General features: G+C 30.9%; 1 protein-coding gene across 5 annotated transcripts in view; it reads left to right on the top strand.

Annotated features, from left to right (window-relative positions):
- Positions 1 to 12,106, top strand: part of LOC106459971 (ATP-dependent RNA helicase A-like) — a 79,089-nt gene extending 66,983 nt beyond the window's left edge. For all 5 annotated transcript variants that reach the window (XM_013919645.2, XM_022386546.1, XM_022386545.1 and 2 more), the window contains 5 exons: positions 1,183 to 1,281; positions 2,135 to 2,302; positions 5,671 to 5,786; positions 10,621 to 10,830; positions 11,541 to 12,106. In XM_013919645.2, coding sequence (XP_013775099.1) covers positions 1,183 to 1,281; positions 2,135 to 2,302; positions 5,671 to 5,786; positions 10,621 to 10,830; positions 11,541 to 11,898 — 951 coding nt within the window. In that variant the 3' untranslated portion in view covers positions 11,899 to 12,106. The remainder of the gene's footprint in view (positions 1 to 1,182; positions 1,282 to 2,134; positions 2,303 to 5,670; positions 5,787 to 10,620; positions 10,831 to 11,540) is intronic.
- The last annotated feature ends 285 nt before the right edge of the window (positions 12,107 to 12,391 follow it).

Here is a 12,391-nt window from a genome sequence, read left to right as displayed (position 1 = left end):
TTCATTCTAGAATGAAAGAGGCATAATTTATGTTTATTTCCTAATTTTTTATGGTGGTTAAAGTTTTTTTCTTAAGAAATATTTGATAACTATTTAGACATTATAAAGATTTCACTGAAGGAGTTAAAGCGATAAATTTCCTAATTTGGCCCAGTTTAATAGAGGTATGAAAACCAGTGTTTTGATAAGACACTATGGTTTTGCTGTATGGATCTTCACTGAGACATTACACTTAGTGTGTCTGTTTCCTCACAACTATGTAGAGCTTCATCAGGTCAATACAATCTACATTATTAAAGCCTGTTACTAAAATTGTTACTACAGCTTACGTTTGTTTCACTGTAAAGGTAAAGTCTCATTAAGTTGTAATGAGCTTTGTTACATCATTGTAACTTACTTTATTCATTTTGTGTAATTGTATAGTTTTATTAGCTCATTTATCTATTTCATTTGGCTGTGGCTTTGCCAGACTGTGGAACTGAGGGTCCATGGTTTGTGGCTCATTGGTATAAAAAGAAAACATTGTGCATTGCACTTATGGGCTTTGGATATGTTTCATTACAGACAATTACTCTGTTTCACTACATCTGCAGAAAGTTTCTTTATTTCATTACAGCTATTTTCTTTATTTTACCATAGCTGTATAGATCTTTATTAGGTCTTTACAGCCAAATTCTATGTTTCACTAAAGCTGTATAGAACTTCATTAATTCCTTTAGACAATTTCTGTTGTTTCACTAAAGCTGTATAGAACTTCATTAATTCCTTTAGACAATTTCTGTTGTTTCACTAAAGCTGTATGGAACTTCATTAATTCCTTTAGACAATTTCTGTTGTTTCACTAAAGCTGTATGGAACTTCATTAATTCCTTTAGACAATTTCTGTTGTTTCACTAAAGCTGTATGGAACTTCATTAATTCCTTACAGACAATTTCTGTTGTTTCAATAAAGCTATATAGAGCTTCATTAATTCTTTGTACACAATTTTATCTTCATTTTACTGAAGCTGTATAAAATTTTATGTAATTACAGTTTTGTTTTTAAAGTTACTTTTGCATGAACTTTGCTCATGAAAATATTCTTGAAGTGTTATTATTTGTTGAAATGAAAAATGGATGTTTTATTCATACATATATATATATATATATAAACTTTCCAATAAATTTGTTTGGTATCTTTAGAATCAGCTGAGAGAACTGCTACAGTCTGCTGGGTTTCCTGAGGAAACCATGTCAGTACAGAACTTCATATTCCATGCACCAGATAGTAAATTAGACATGGTAAGTTATATAAGTTGTTTCTTTGTATATAAAAGTAAAACTTTCAAAACCGTATTTCTCTTGTGATGGATTACTGCATCTGAATGAAGTTTTACAAAAAATATGTACAATTTATATCAAATAAAACTTTAGTCTTTTCCAATCAAATAAAAGATATTTAGATGTATAAAATATGGCATGAATAGTTGAAAAATTCTCACTAAAATGTTTATGTATTTGTATGAATTTTTCCCTCATTTCATACTTACTACTGATTAAGATATTTCATAGGGGCTCTTCAAGATGTTGTGTGCAATTCATAGACTTAAGTTCATGTATTTGTATGAATTTTTCCCTCTTTTCATACTTACTACTGATTAAGATATTTCATAGGGGCTCTTCAAGATGTTGTGTGCAATTCATAGACTTAAGTTCATGTATTTGTATGAATTTTTCCCTCTTTTCATACTTACTACTGATTAAGATATTTCATAGGGGCTCTTCAAGATGTTATGTGCAATTCATAGATTTAAGTTCTAAGAAGTTTTACTCTCTTTTTTTATGTGTTGGGCTGCTGTTCTATTTATAGCAATGTATTACTGTCATTTTAAACTGTGTTTAGCATTTTATCTGCATCCAGTGATTGTTTTCAAGTTTTACTTAGTACAAATTATATTTAAAAAAATTAAGCTATATTTTTGTTTTAAGAAAAACTAAAAAACAAATTATCTGTAATTTAAAAAAAAGTAACTCATGTTTGCATTCTTAAAAATGGTAGTTTCTTTCAAGTTAACTTTATGCTTTTTCTTTTCAAAATGTGTATTTTATCATAATATTACAATAATCTTGAAGACATTTATTTTTCTTTCCACAGATCCTAGCATTTCTTCTGGTAGGTTACTATCCAAATATTTGCTTCCATAAGGAAAAAAGGAAAGTGATCACCACTGAAGGGAAGGCAGCTCTCATTAACAAGACTTCAGTAAACTGTACTAACATACCTAGAAAATTTCCATTTCCTTTCTTTGTATTTGGAGAGAAGGTATGGTACTAAAGTCTGAACCAAAATGAAATATTTTAGCTTTTGTTAATAGGATATAAACTGGAGTACATGTTCAGCTACTTACATTTCTGTTCTACATACAGTAATGGAAACAGTTATAGAAACACACAAATGGTACATAAACAAGAGTCACAAACAATGACTAATGGCAACTAGATGGTACAAAAATATCAAAGGAAAGTGATAAGTTGTAGAGTTCACTAGTAATTGTATGCTGGACAGAGCATTACACCTTGTTTTTATGCTATAATAAAGTTTATTAATGTACGGTGATGTGGAATAGGTCCCCTGGTGGGACTGCAGTAAATATATAGACTAAGAATGCTAAAATTCTGATTTTAATTCTCCATGGTAGGCACAGTAGATAGTCCAATGTGGCTTTGCTTTCAATTTTAGACCCCCAGTGGTAAGTCTGAAGACTCATGCTGCTAAAAATTGGGTTTCAATACTCATGATGGACACAGCACAGATAGCCTTTTGTGTAACTTTGCAGTCAACAATAAACAAACAAATATGTATGATAGTGTTTCAAATGTCCCATATTATTCCCTGCAATATATCCAAGTTGTGTAGTTGCCTTTTGACTGTCTCAGTTTTTACACAAAGAATGTTCATATCAGGACCTCTTTACCATCAAGATATAATTTCACAACATTTGCTACATGTGTAACAGGTGGTTTCATCATGGATTTGACTTTCACTCATTACAAATTTATTTATATATTTTCAGGATATTTACATGGTCATGTTAGGTCCACAATTCAACAACTGGAGGAAGTTTATGTAAAGAATAAAGAAATACTTTGAGATCAGTGAGCAAAGCAACAGATATATTTTTTATTACTCAATTACATAAATGCAAACTATTATCCATCACATATTTTTCTATTAATGTTACAAGTTTAAACAATAAGTTATTATGATTAGACCATTCTATTCTTTATTCATGCTATGTAAAAGTGAGATGACAAGGTAAACTTACATAGAGTTTGGTAGTGGAAGTTTCTGTAAGTGGTAATCCTCACTATTCTGTTAACTTTGCTTGACCTTTGTTGAAGGACTGGCTCTTGGCTGGAGAGCTGGAGCAAGACTCGATAAAAGTTGTAGAGAGCTCTCGAGAGACTACTTACATTAGTTTAAAAATGCTCTTAGAAAAGATCTTTATATCATAGTTATGAATAGCATCAAACCACATTCTTCCATTTAGGCTACAGATCACAATATGATTTTCAATTTGATTCATTACAACCAATGGCATGATGGACTTCCCAGACACTTGATCCTCCTGCTCGATAAATATTTTGGTGAACAACAGTGTTTGTTGCAAGAACTTTCAATACCTTTTCTTATAGCGTTAATTCTGTTACTAGCAGTATAATTACAGGAAATCTGTGCCAGCATTTCTGCACTTCCCATCTGTATGTCACATGTTTCACAAACATTCTGTGAATTCCCTTGTTTAGGATGTGTGCAGCATCAACTAAAGACATATATAATTTCTGTAGATTGTTATTATTATTAGGCATCTTGCTGGAAGATAAACATGCACTGCTATCTCCACATACCATACTTTTTATTTTCTCAAATGTTACTTCTTCATGACTTAGTAAACTGTATTAGGATAATGAGCCATTTATGTGGTCACTAATGAGTTTGATGAAAGAAAACATGAAGTCCAACCCCAAACTTTTACTGGTACCCTACCATGCTTCATGGACTTCGTGCACTGACTATAATACCATTTTGCTCTCTGCTGTCAAACAAACTGTCCTTAATTGTTGCTAAACAAATCAAACTTTGACACATAAATGTAGATAAATATTAGTAAGATGGACATGTTGCTGCTCAAAAACCACGAAGAAGAGGTAGCAAAATCAGAAGTTTGAAATAGGCTTCAGAACCCATACAATAAAATGAATAAAGCTGGATATGTACTCTTTACAGATATGTATCTACTGTTCTTGAAGTAACATTCACATCTGTATTTATAGCAAGTTCATTGGCAAGGTTTATACTCGACCATTATCTATTTCACAAAGAACATATCCCGACATACTGAACATCATGTTTATTAGTAACAGTGCCAGTTTCATGAATCCTCTTCAGAGATTTGCTAACAACTCCTGCTGAAACATGCAGTTTTGCTAGTTTTTTGCATGGAGTACACTTGACAAGCCAAAACTTCTCTTTCTTCATGGTTATCATGTAGTATTTCAGTTAAGGAAGCCATGACTGGATCAGTGTACTACTGCTGGGTTTAGTGCAGTTGTCTTTATTTTCATAGGCTTTATATTAGTGTTGCACTTTCTAATTGGTTGGATGATAACCAGTCACAGTGTAAGCTATCAACACATGACTATACTCTGGTGCAGTGAATTTCAAAAAAAGACCCAAAACTTTCGATTAGTTGACTATTCTTCAGGAGAATAATTCTCCTGAAGAAGATTAGTCAACTGTTTGAAAGTGCTTGAGTTTGGGGTATTTTTTTGAAATTCACTGCACCTTTTATGTGTGATCCTGTATGCTAACACTTTTTTAAAATACTCTGGTGAATTTTATTTTTGTAAGGTAAAGGGGTGGAATTTCTGTAGTATTTGCCTTTTTATACCATTTTTATCATCTTTTACATAACTACTTCCAATACTGCACATGAACATAACGTTTTTATGATATTTATATAACACACATACAGAAGAATTTGTGAAGCATAACTTTTCAGTATGGGTCAATATTATGTTGTTTCTTTGTTTCTTAATTTTCACTTCCACTCGCAACGTAGTCTACAACAACATTCTAAATGTAATAGAAATATTTTATAATACTAAAAGCTACTATGGCAGTTGATTTCATTTTATTTTGTGAATTAATTATTTAATACTTTTTTATAACAAAGGTTTCTCTAATTTAATGAAGTCTGGATGAAATACTAAAACTTTATTTGCATCATAAAGATGAAACAGTAAATAGAACCCATTTTGTGCACTTGTATTTTTATATATACTTTCCACATTATCAGGAACCACCTGACAAAAAGTTTACATTTAATCATGATTTTGTGTTTTGTTTTATATAGTAACTCATAGGATTCTTGAAATATATATTACCTTGCACAAGTACATTCATAGTTTCTTAAAGTTGTTTTTTGTAACTACTATTGCTATTGCTGCTACTATGCATTTCTTTGGTAACTAAATAACACTGTTTGAATTGTATTGAGGTGAGCATATGTTGACAAATGTAAAAAATTGACTTATAATTACAAATCTTTACTTTGTATATGGTAGATTTTTAAATATACTGCCATTTAGTAGTTTCTTAATTAAAAGATATTGATACATGATTTTCAGGTCCGAACACGAGCTGTGTCATGTAAACAAATGACCATGGTAACACCGCTTCATTTGTTGTTATTTGGATGCTCTAAGTGTGAATTGGTAGATGACTGTGTACAACTTGATCGATGGTAAGCCAAGTTTACAGTTGGTAGACCTGAAGTCTAGTGACTTCAGTTATAGAAAACTTAGTGTTAAAAAGTCCCATCTTCAGGTATAATGCAACATTGAAATAGATCTTTAAGTTGAAACAATGTGATACAGAGATTGTCTAATTTTATAAAAGTAATATTCCACTGTAATAAATAGTGTTGTTATGAAATTTTGAAGTTGGTATTTTCAAATCTACTTACCATGAAATGAGAGAGCTGTAACATTGGTAAGTTGAACTAATGAGACTATAGGAAAAGCCATTTTAATGCCAAAAACATTTGTCATTTGGGATGCTAATATCTCTAATAAGTATTGTATAAAATTATCAACACTCTCTCAACACAGGATCGCTTGAGTTGATGATGTGACCTCTTTGTATATGTATAAAGTCTTTATAGATTTGATACTAGTAACTTTTAGTATAGTATGTATATCTTCACAAAATTTGGCAGTCTTTCAGTAAACATTACAAGTCTTTCACATACAAAAAATATATTTTTGTGAAGTATTTTGAATAAGTTAAAAAAAAGAATTGTCTGTGAATATATTGAGTATTTATTTTGAATAGTCTGTGTGCAAAGTGATTTTCATGTTAGATTAAAAATACTTTTCTTCATCTCAAAAATCTCAAATTTTCTTTGTGTAATCTCTAAAACCTCCTAAATGCATTTGAAACATTTTTTCAGTAAAACTGTACAGTTTATCTGTTATTTTCTCTACCCTATCTCAAAAAGGGATTGGTCAATTTGACCTCGTAACAACCAAAAAAAATCAAAATCAATCTAAATTACCTTTTTTTTCTTTCTAGAATGACTTCATATTTTAACAAAACTACATTTGTTTATCCTAAGTAGCTTTAAACTCATAACAGCATACATCTATTTATAAATAAATTTTATTGTTTTATTGCTTTTTGAACCATATCTAACTACTACTATTCATACCATTATAAGTTGTAAGTCACTCTGGGAACGTGGAGCTCATGTTACGCTATCATATTAAATTACCCACGAACTACTCTGAGCTGCTCCACATGTGTGCCACGTGAAACATTTTTATTATATTATTCTTAATATTTATTTTACCTAATGTAACCTGAACTAACTTAGAGAGAGCCCTAATTTTACGTTTTATTTACTTTGAAAATAATGAATAAAGAATAAACATGATAAACAAGAAATAAAGTACTTACCTGGGTTGTAGTCTTTTTTGCTATCAACTGTTGATGACACTTAACCCTACTTTTTTATGCTAATGGTAGTAATGCACTAAATAATTTTTATTTAATTAAATAATGCACCAAAGAACATAGTATGATAACATGCAAAAAGAAAACAATTTCCCATAATTGTCACAGTTTTTCTGGTTTTCTAACTATGTGGCATGAGCTGTTACAAGTTCATCCAGATTAGTTGTTATCTTTCCTGTGGCAAAGAAGCTTGTATTAACTGAGAAAATGACAATTCTCTGTTAAGAAAACAATGTAATACAATATGTCATTTGATAGATGAAACCTTGGCTTTCTGTTGGTTATACATGACATAGTATTAAGAGTAAAAGAAAACTATTAACAAATCCTGAAAGAGAGGATGTGATAGGTGGGTGTGGCAAGAGGGGCCTGATTCTGTAACCAAACAAGATTGAAGGCTATAAAAATTGTCTGAGCGATGATGATTTTATAGTGAGTAATTTGTGTTAAATTTTGTACTTCTTGGAGGGGTGGTGAATAAAATAGAGAAGATGGGATTTCTAGAGAAAATGTTACATTTCTTACACAAGAGAAAGTTCAGGATTTTTTAATATATTGCCTTATAAAATTAAGAGCTTAAAACTTGTATACTATTGAAATATGGTTTATTAGCTATGAATTTATGTTTTACTAATTAGTATAACATAAACAAAAAGTAGTTTAATTAAACTTTGAATGTAAGTCAGTTAGACCTCGTGACGTGCGCAGTAAAGGATGTCTGTGGCAATAGGGTTATAATAACCATCTATAGTATTCTTAAGATTTACTACACTGCTGTTCTATATTTTTAGTCGAGCTAGTAGTTTTATTAAAAAATGTGAAAAAGTAATCAATTTTAGCTATATTATGATAGAATATTTTTCATTAATGTCACAGTATTAAGTGGCCTAAAGCAGCTTGTATTTGAAGTAGTGACACCAAAGCTGAAACCCTAATTAAAAGATTGATATTAATTAATTTGACATGGACTAAATATGTGTAGAAATAATGAACTGTAATAGGTTATAGTATAATAAACTAGAGCATATATAAAAAAACCTTAATACGTCATTAAAATAGTCATTACTTTAAATTACACCAGGTTTACTGTTGGGACTCGGTGAATGGTAGAACAACTGATCAGGACATTGAAATAATTATACCGTCTTATCTCTGCTTTTTAACTTTAGAACCTATACAGACCCTTGCATGTTTCATAAATAACAGCTCATAATAACACTAAAACAGAGCAAAATGATGAAGAAAGGTCCACCTTTCAAAAGTGTTTGGGTTATAGGGTTTTGTACCTTAGTTTTAAATTGACTTTTTAACCCTGTGTTCCACTCATATCAGGAAATGACAATAACTTGAGGCCAAATAATCTAGTATTCTAAATAAAATCACCTAACATTCAATTCCCTGGGTGGGATTAATCAAAAGTACACAACCATTACATAAAAACATTAAAAAAATACATAAATTAGTACTATTTGGTTGTTTTCATTTTGAATGAAAGTTGGCAGATTTGGTTTAGAAATCTTGAAGTAAATTTTATAAATTATCTAAATATAGGAATGTGAACATAACCTAAAATTAATTTGCTCAGAATTTTGTCTGGACTAAGAAGTCAGTAGGAAATACTTGGGTTTTGAATATAAACAAGTTAACAGAAAAATGAAAATTCATCTTGCTGTTATCTGTCTCTGTTTGTGATACATAAATGTTATTTAACTTGTGAGAATATTAACTTTCTTTTTCATCTTTTTGTTTCAAAAACTATTTTATTCACAGAAGTGTGACACATTAATATCAACACTCAACTCTGACAACAAGATGTAAAGAAAGTTGGATAAATAAAACTGTTCTGAAATAACTGCAATTTCTAGTAGTTAATAAATATGATGCTTTATGTGATACATACTTTTTTATTTTTGAATTAGTTGCCTAAAAAAATGAACTAAAGAATTCATTTCTGATCAAATCCGTAAATAAATCATAAAACATAATCATGAACAAAAAATCCACAATAATAAGTATACACTTACTTTTTGTTGCATTTTCTGACAATCTCCAAGCTGGTACATGAATTTTCTGAACCAGTTCATTTTATTTGAGGGCTTATCCATAATTTGAGTTTGTCTTTTTGAGTTATTAGTCTTGAGTTGACGAGTGAAAGTTAATGTTTTGTAGTGTCCACTTCCTCCTAAATTTTATAGTGTCCCCCCCCCTTCTGTTCACTGCTTATTGAAGTAATTATTTTCCCCAAATAACATTTTACTGGTTGTTAGACTCAAGCAATTCATGTTTACCTGGCTCCAACAGTAATGTGCTTGTGTTTGCAGTAATACAACCTTTGTTGGTATAATTTTATGATGTCACAACAGGTGATCTGAACAATCACTAATGAAACTCAGCAGATTATAAACAGTGTAAAGTAAATAAAGTGGTGTGAGAAGTAAATCATGGTTTTTATAAGAAAGAGATTAGATGTAGCTCTTGCAGAGAAGAACGATGAAATTTAGTGTGAAGACTTGTGATCAAACCACAGATCTGGGAATTTTTTATTGTTTCTTTGAACTTTCTTTTCATTTCTGAAATTGTTCTCATAATAATTATTATGTATGACAGTTATTGTAATTTTCTTCTATGACAAGACATTAGGTAAGTTTTACTAGGTGTAGAGAGTACTAAAGCAACAAAAAAATATTCTGATGACTCACATCCTTTTGTATTGAATATTATTTTTAAGTTTATGATATTCAAACAATGCCCATAAGTAAAATAATTTATAATTTACTGAAAATAAAGTGTATTTTTTAGATCCAAATTGTTTTCGACCAAAAATATTGTTACCTACCCTGACCTGACATCATTTTGAAAGGTCAGTTTTTAGGTCAATGATAAATCTTTATTTATGCATTGTTTTTTTTTTATGATTTATAGCTAGCAAATTGGGGAACAAATGTTCCAAATGATAAGTGTTAATGAAAATCAATCAACAACAGGAAAAGTTGAAAAGTCTAAGACAAAAGAAGTTTTTTAATGATTTTTCAGAAAAGTATCACAAAACTTTTAAAAAAATTTAATTATATGAATTTTTTAAAGCCCAACCTAAATACATTTATTTAATCTGTGTTTAGTGAAATGCTCCTGAAGATGCTGTAAAGTGAAATGTTGAATGTTCAGTTAAAAGAAAATAAGAAATTTGGTATTATAAGGTCGTTTATTACTAGTATTAAAATGTCAGTTTTATACACCAATATGTACAACAGAAATTAATAAGTTTGAGGGCTTATAATGCTAAAAATAGGGTTTTAATACTCACAGTTGTCACAGCACAGATGGCCTATTGTGTAGCTTTATGCTTAATAACAAACAAGTAAAAAACTTTATATACCTTACAAATGAACTTTGTGATGATTTATTCACCTGTGTGAGGTAGTGGAAGGTAAGTTTGATGTGTGGTAAGGACACCACACTCTAGATAAGTGTTAAAATGTCTAACAGTAACTACAGGGTTAGAAAAATATTTCTGTATATTAGAACCATAGCTTCTATAATTCTAAAAAGGTTTTTTTTAACAGGATAAATATCAAGATCCAACCTCATGTAGCAGCAATGATTGTTGCTCTACAGCCCGCAATAGAAAACCTTATTATGCATTATGCTTCAGATCCAGAGTCTCTCACTGAACTGGGTCCACTTAACAGTAAATTGGTTGATGTGGTTCGTAAGTTATGTCGGATGGATGCTGGAAAATTTGACTTGTTAGATGATGGAGAATATGGCTCTGAGTAAGTTAAAAGGTGTTGTTTCACCAAGTCTTAGAAATATCAAAACTAAAAACTTGTGTAACTTATTAATTTCCCTATTTCATTATTTATTCAATTACCTAGGAAAAATAAGAATGAAGTAAAAGTTCCATTTGTCAATAGTATTGTAGTCTACTCTTGTGGTGGTTGTCCATGCTAAAAATCACTCTCCAGAGTGACTAAAATTATAAAGCAGTTAATATATAAACACTTGGAATTAATATTTACTATTAAATTCTGTATTAAAAGTGTGTGTGTGTTAATATAGCTAATTATTTGTAAAATAATATATGTATATATATATATTTTTTGTGTGTGTGAGGGGGGTGTGTGAGATTGCATACATGTAGTGAGTTAGAGAGAGCTCTATGTTTTGGATACAGAATTATTTTAATGATATTTTAACAATCTTTAATATAAACAAAACTCACCGGTTTAAGCATAGCTTAGGTAACACATTTTTTGCTGTTAATGGAGGGAAGTATTGTCTATACTTTGTGAAACAGAAAAATTGCTGAAATGAAAGGTGGAGCAGTTCTTGTGAGAATTCTTTCATCAGAAATTTCTGTACAAAATGTCAATAAATCATATAACATAGGAACCCATAAACTTTTGAATTTTAGTATTTTTGCAAGTCACACCTGTGTATTTATGTACTCTTACTAATGCACCTTTTTTATTTACCTTTGTAGCGGACCTCCTCGTAAGGCACCAAGGCTAAGTGCTGGCTTGGGCAGAGGAGGTGGATATAGAGGAGACTTCAGAGGTGGATATAGGGGAGATTTCAGAGGTGGATATAGGGGAGATTTCAGAGGTGGGAATAGGGGTGGCTCAGGGGGATATAGGGGCAGCTCAGGTGGATATAGGGGCAGCTCAGGTGGATATAGGGGCAGTTCAGGTGGATATAGGGGTGGTTCAGGTGGATATAGGGGTGGCTCAGGTGGATACAGAGGTGGCTCAGGTGGATACAGAGGTGGCTCATCTTTTCAAGGAAGTGGATTTCCAGGTGGACCACCTGAAGGCAGAGGATTTTCTAGGGGTGCTTATTAGAGGCACCAGAAGTGTTATCATGTATGTGTATTGTGGTTGAGCATTCCAACCTGTAATGGAATTCCTGAGTTACAGTCAGCTTAATGTTATATCCTTAAGTCTTAAAGTTTTTAGTTTAATGCCATGTGACATTTTTGGGGGGTGGGAGGATGCTGTAGCTTGAAGAAAACTTCTGTTGTGTGTTTTAAAATAAAATGACCAACCTGAAGTATATTTTGTGTATTTATTTCCACCAAAGAAATGATTAAACATGGTAATAATTAGTTTTTGTTTGTTACGAAAAGGCTTCTGAGCAATTGGAATATGTTTAATTGAATTGTACAGAACCTACTTTGTAATATGATATAAACCAAATGGTTTGAAACTGATTAATTTTACTGAAACTTAGTAACTTTTTAGTAAGTTTTCAAGTGTAACAAATTTTTAGACAGACATCGTGTAAAACAGAGTTTTGCAATAAAAGAATATCTGTTATGCAAACTTGTGTATTATC

Source organism: Limulus polyphemus, unplaced genomic scaffold (assembly GCF_000517525.1).
Source record: "Limulus polyphemus unplaced genomic scaffold, Limulus_polyphemus-2.1.2 Scaffold688, whole genome shotgun sequence".
Taxonomy (NCBI): Eukaryota; Metazoa; Arthropoda; class Merostomata; order Xiphosura; family Limulidae; genus Limulus; species Limulus polyphemus.
The sequence above is the reverse complement of the archived record's forward strand: the minus strand, read 5'-3'. Positions and strand labels throughout refer to the sequence as shown.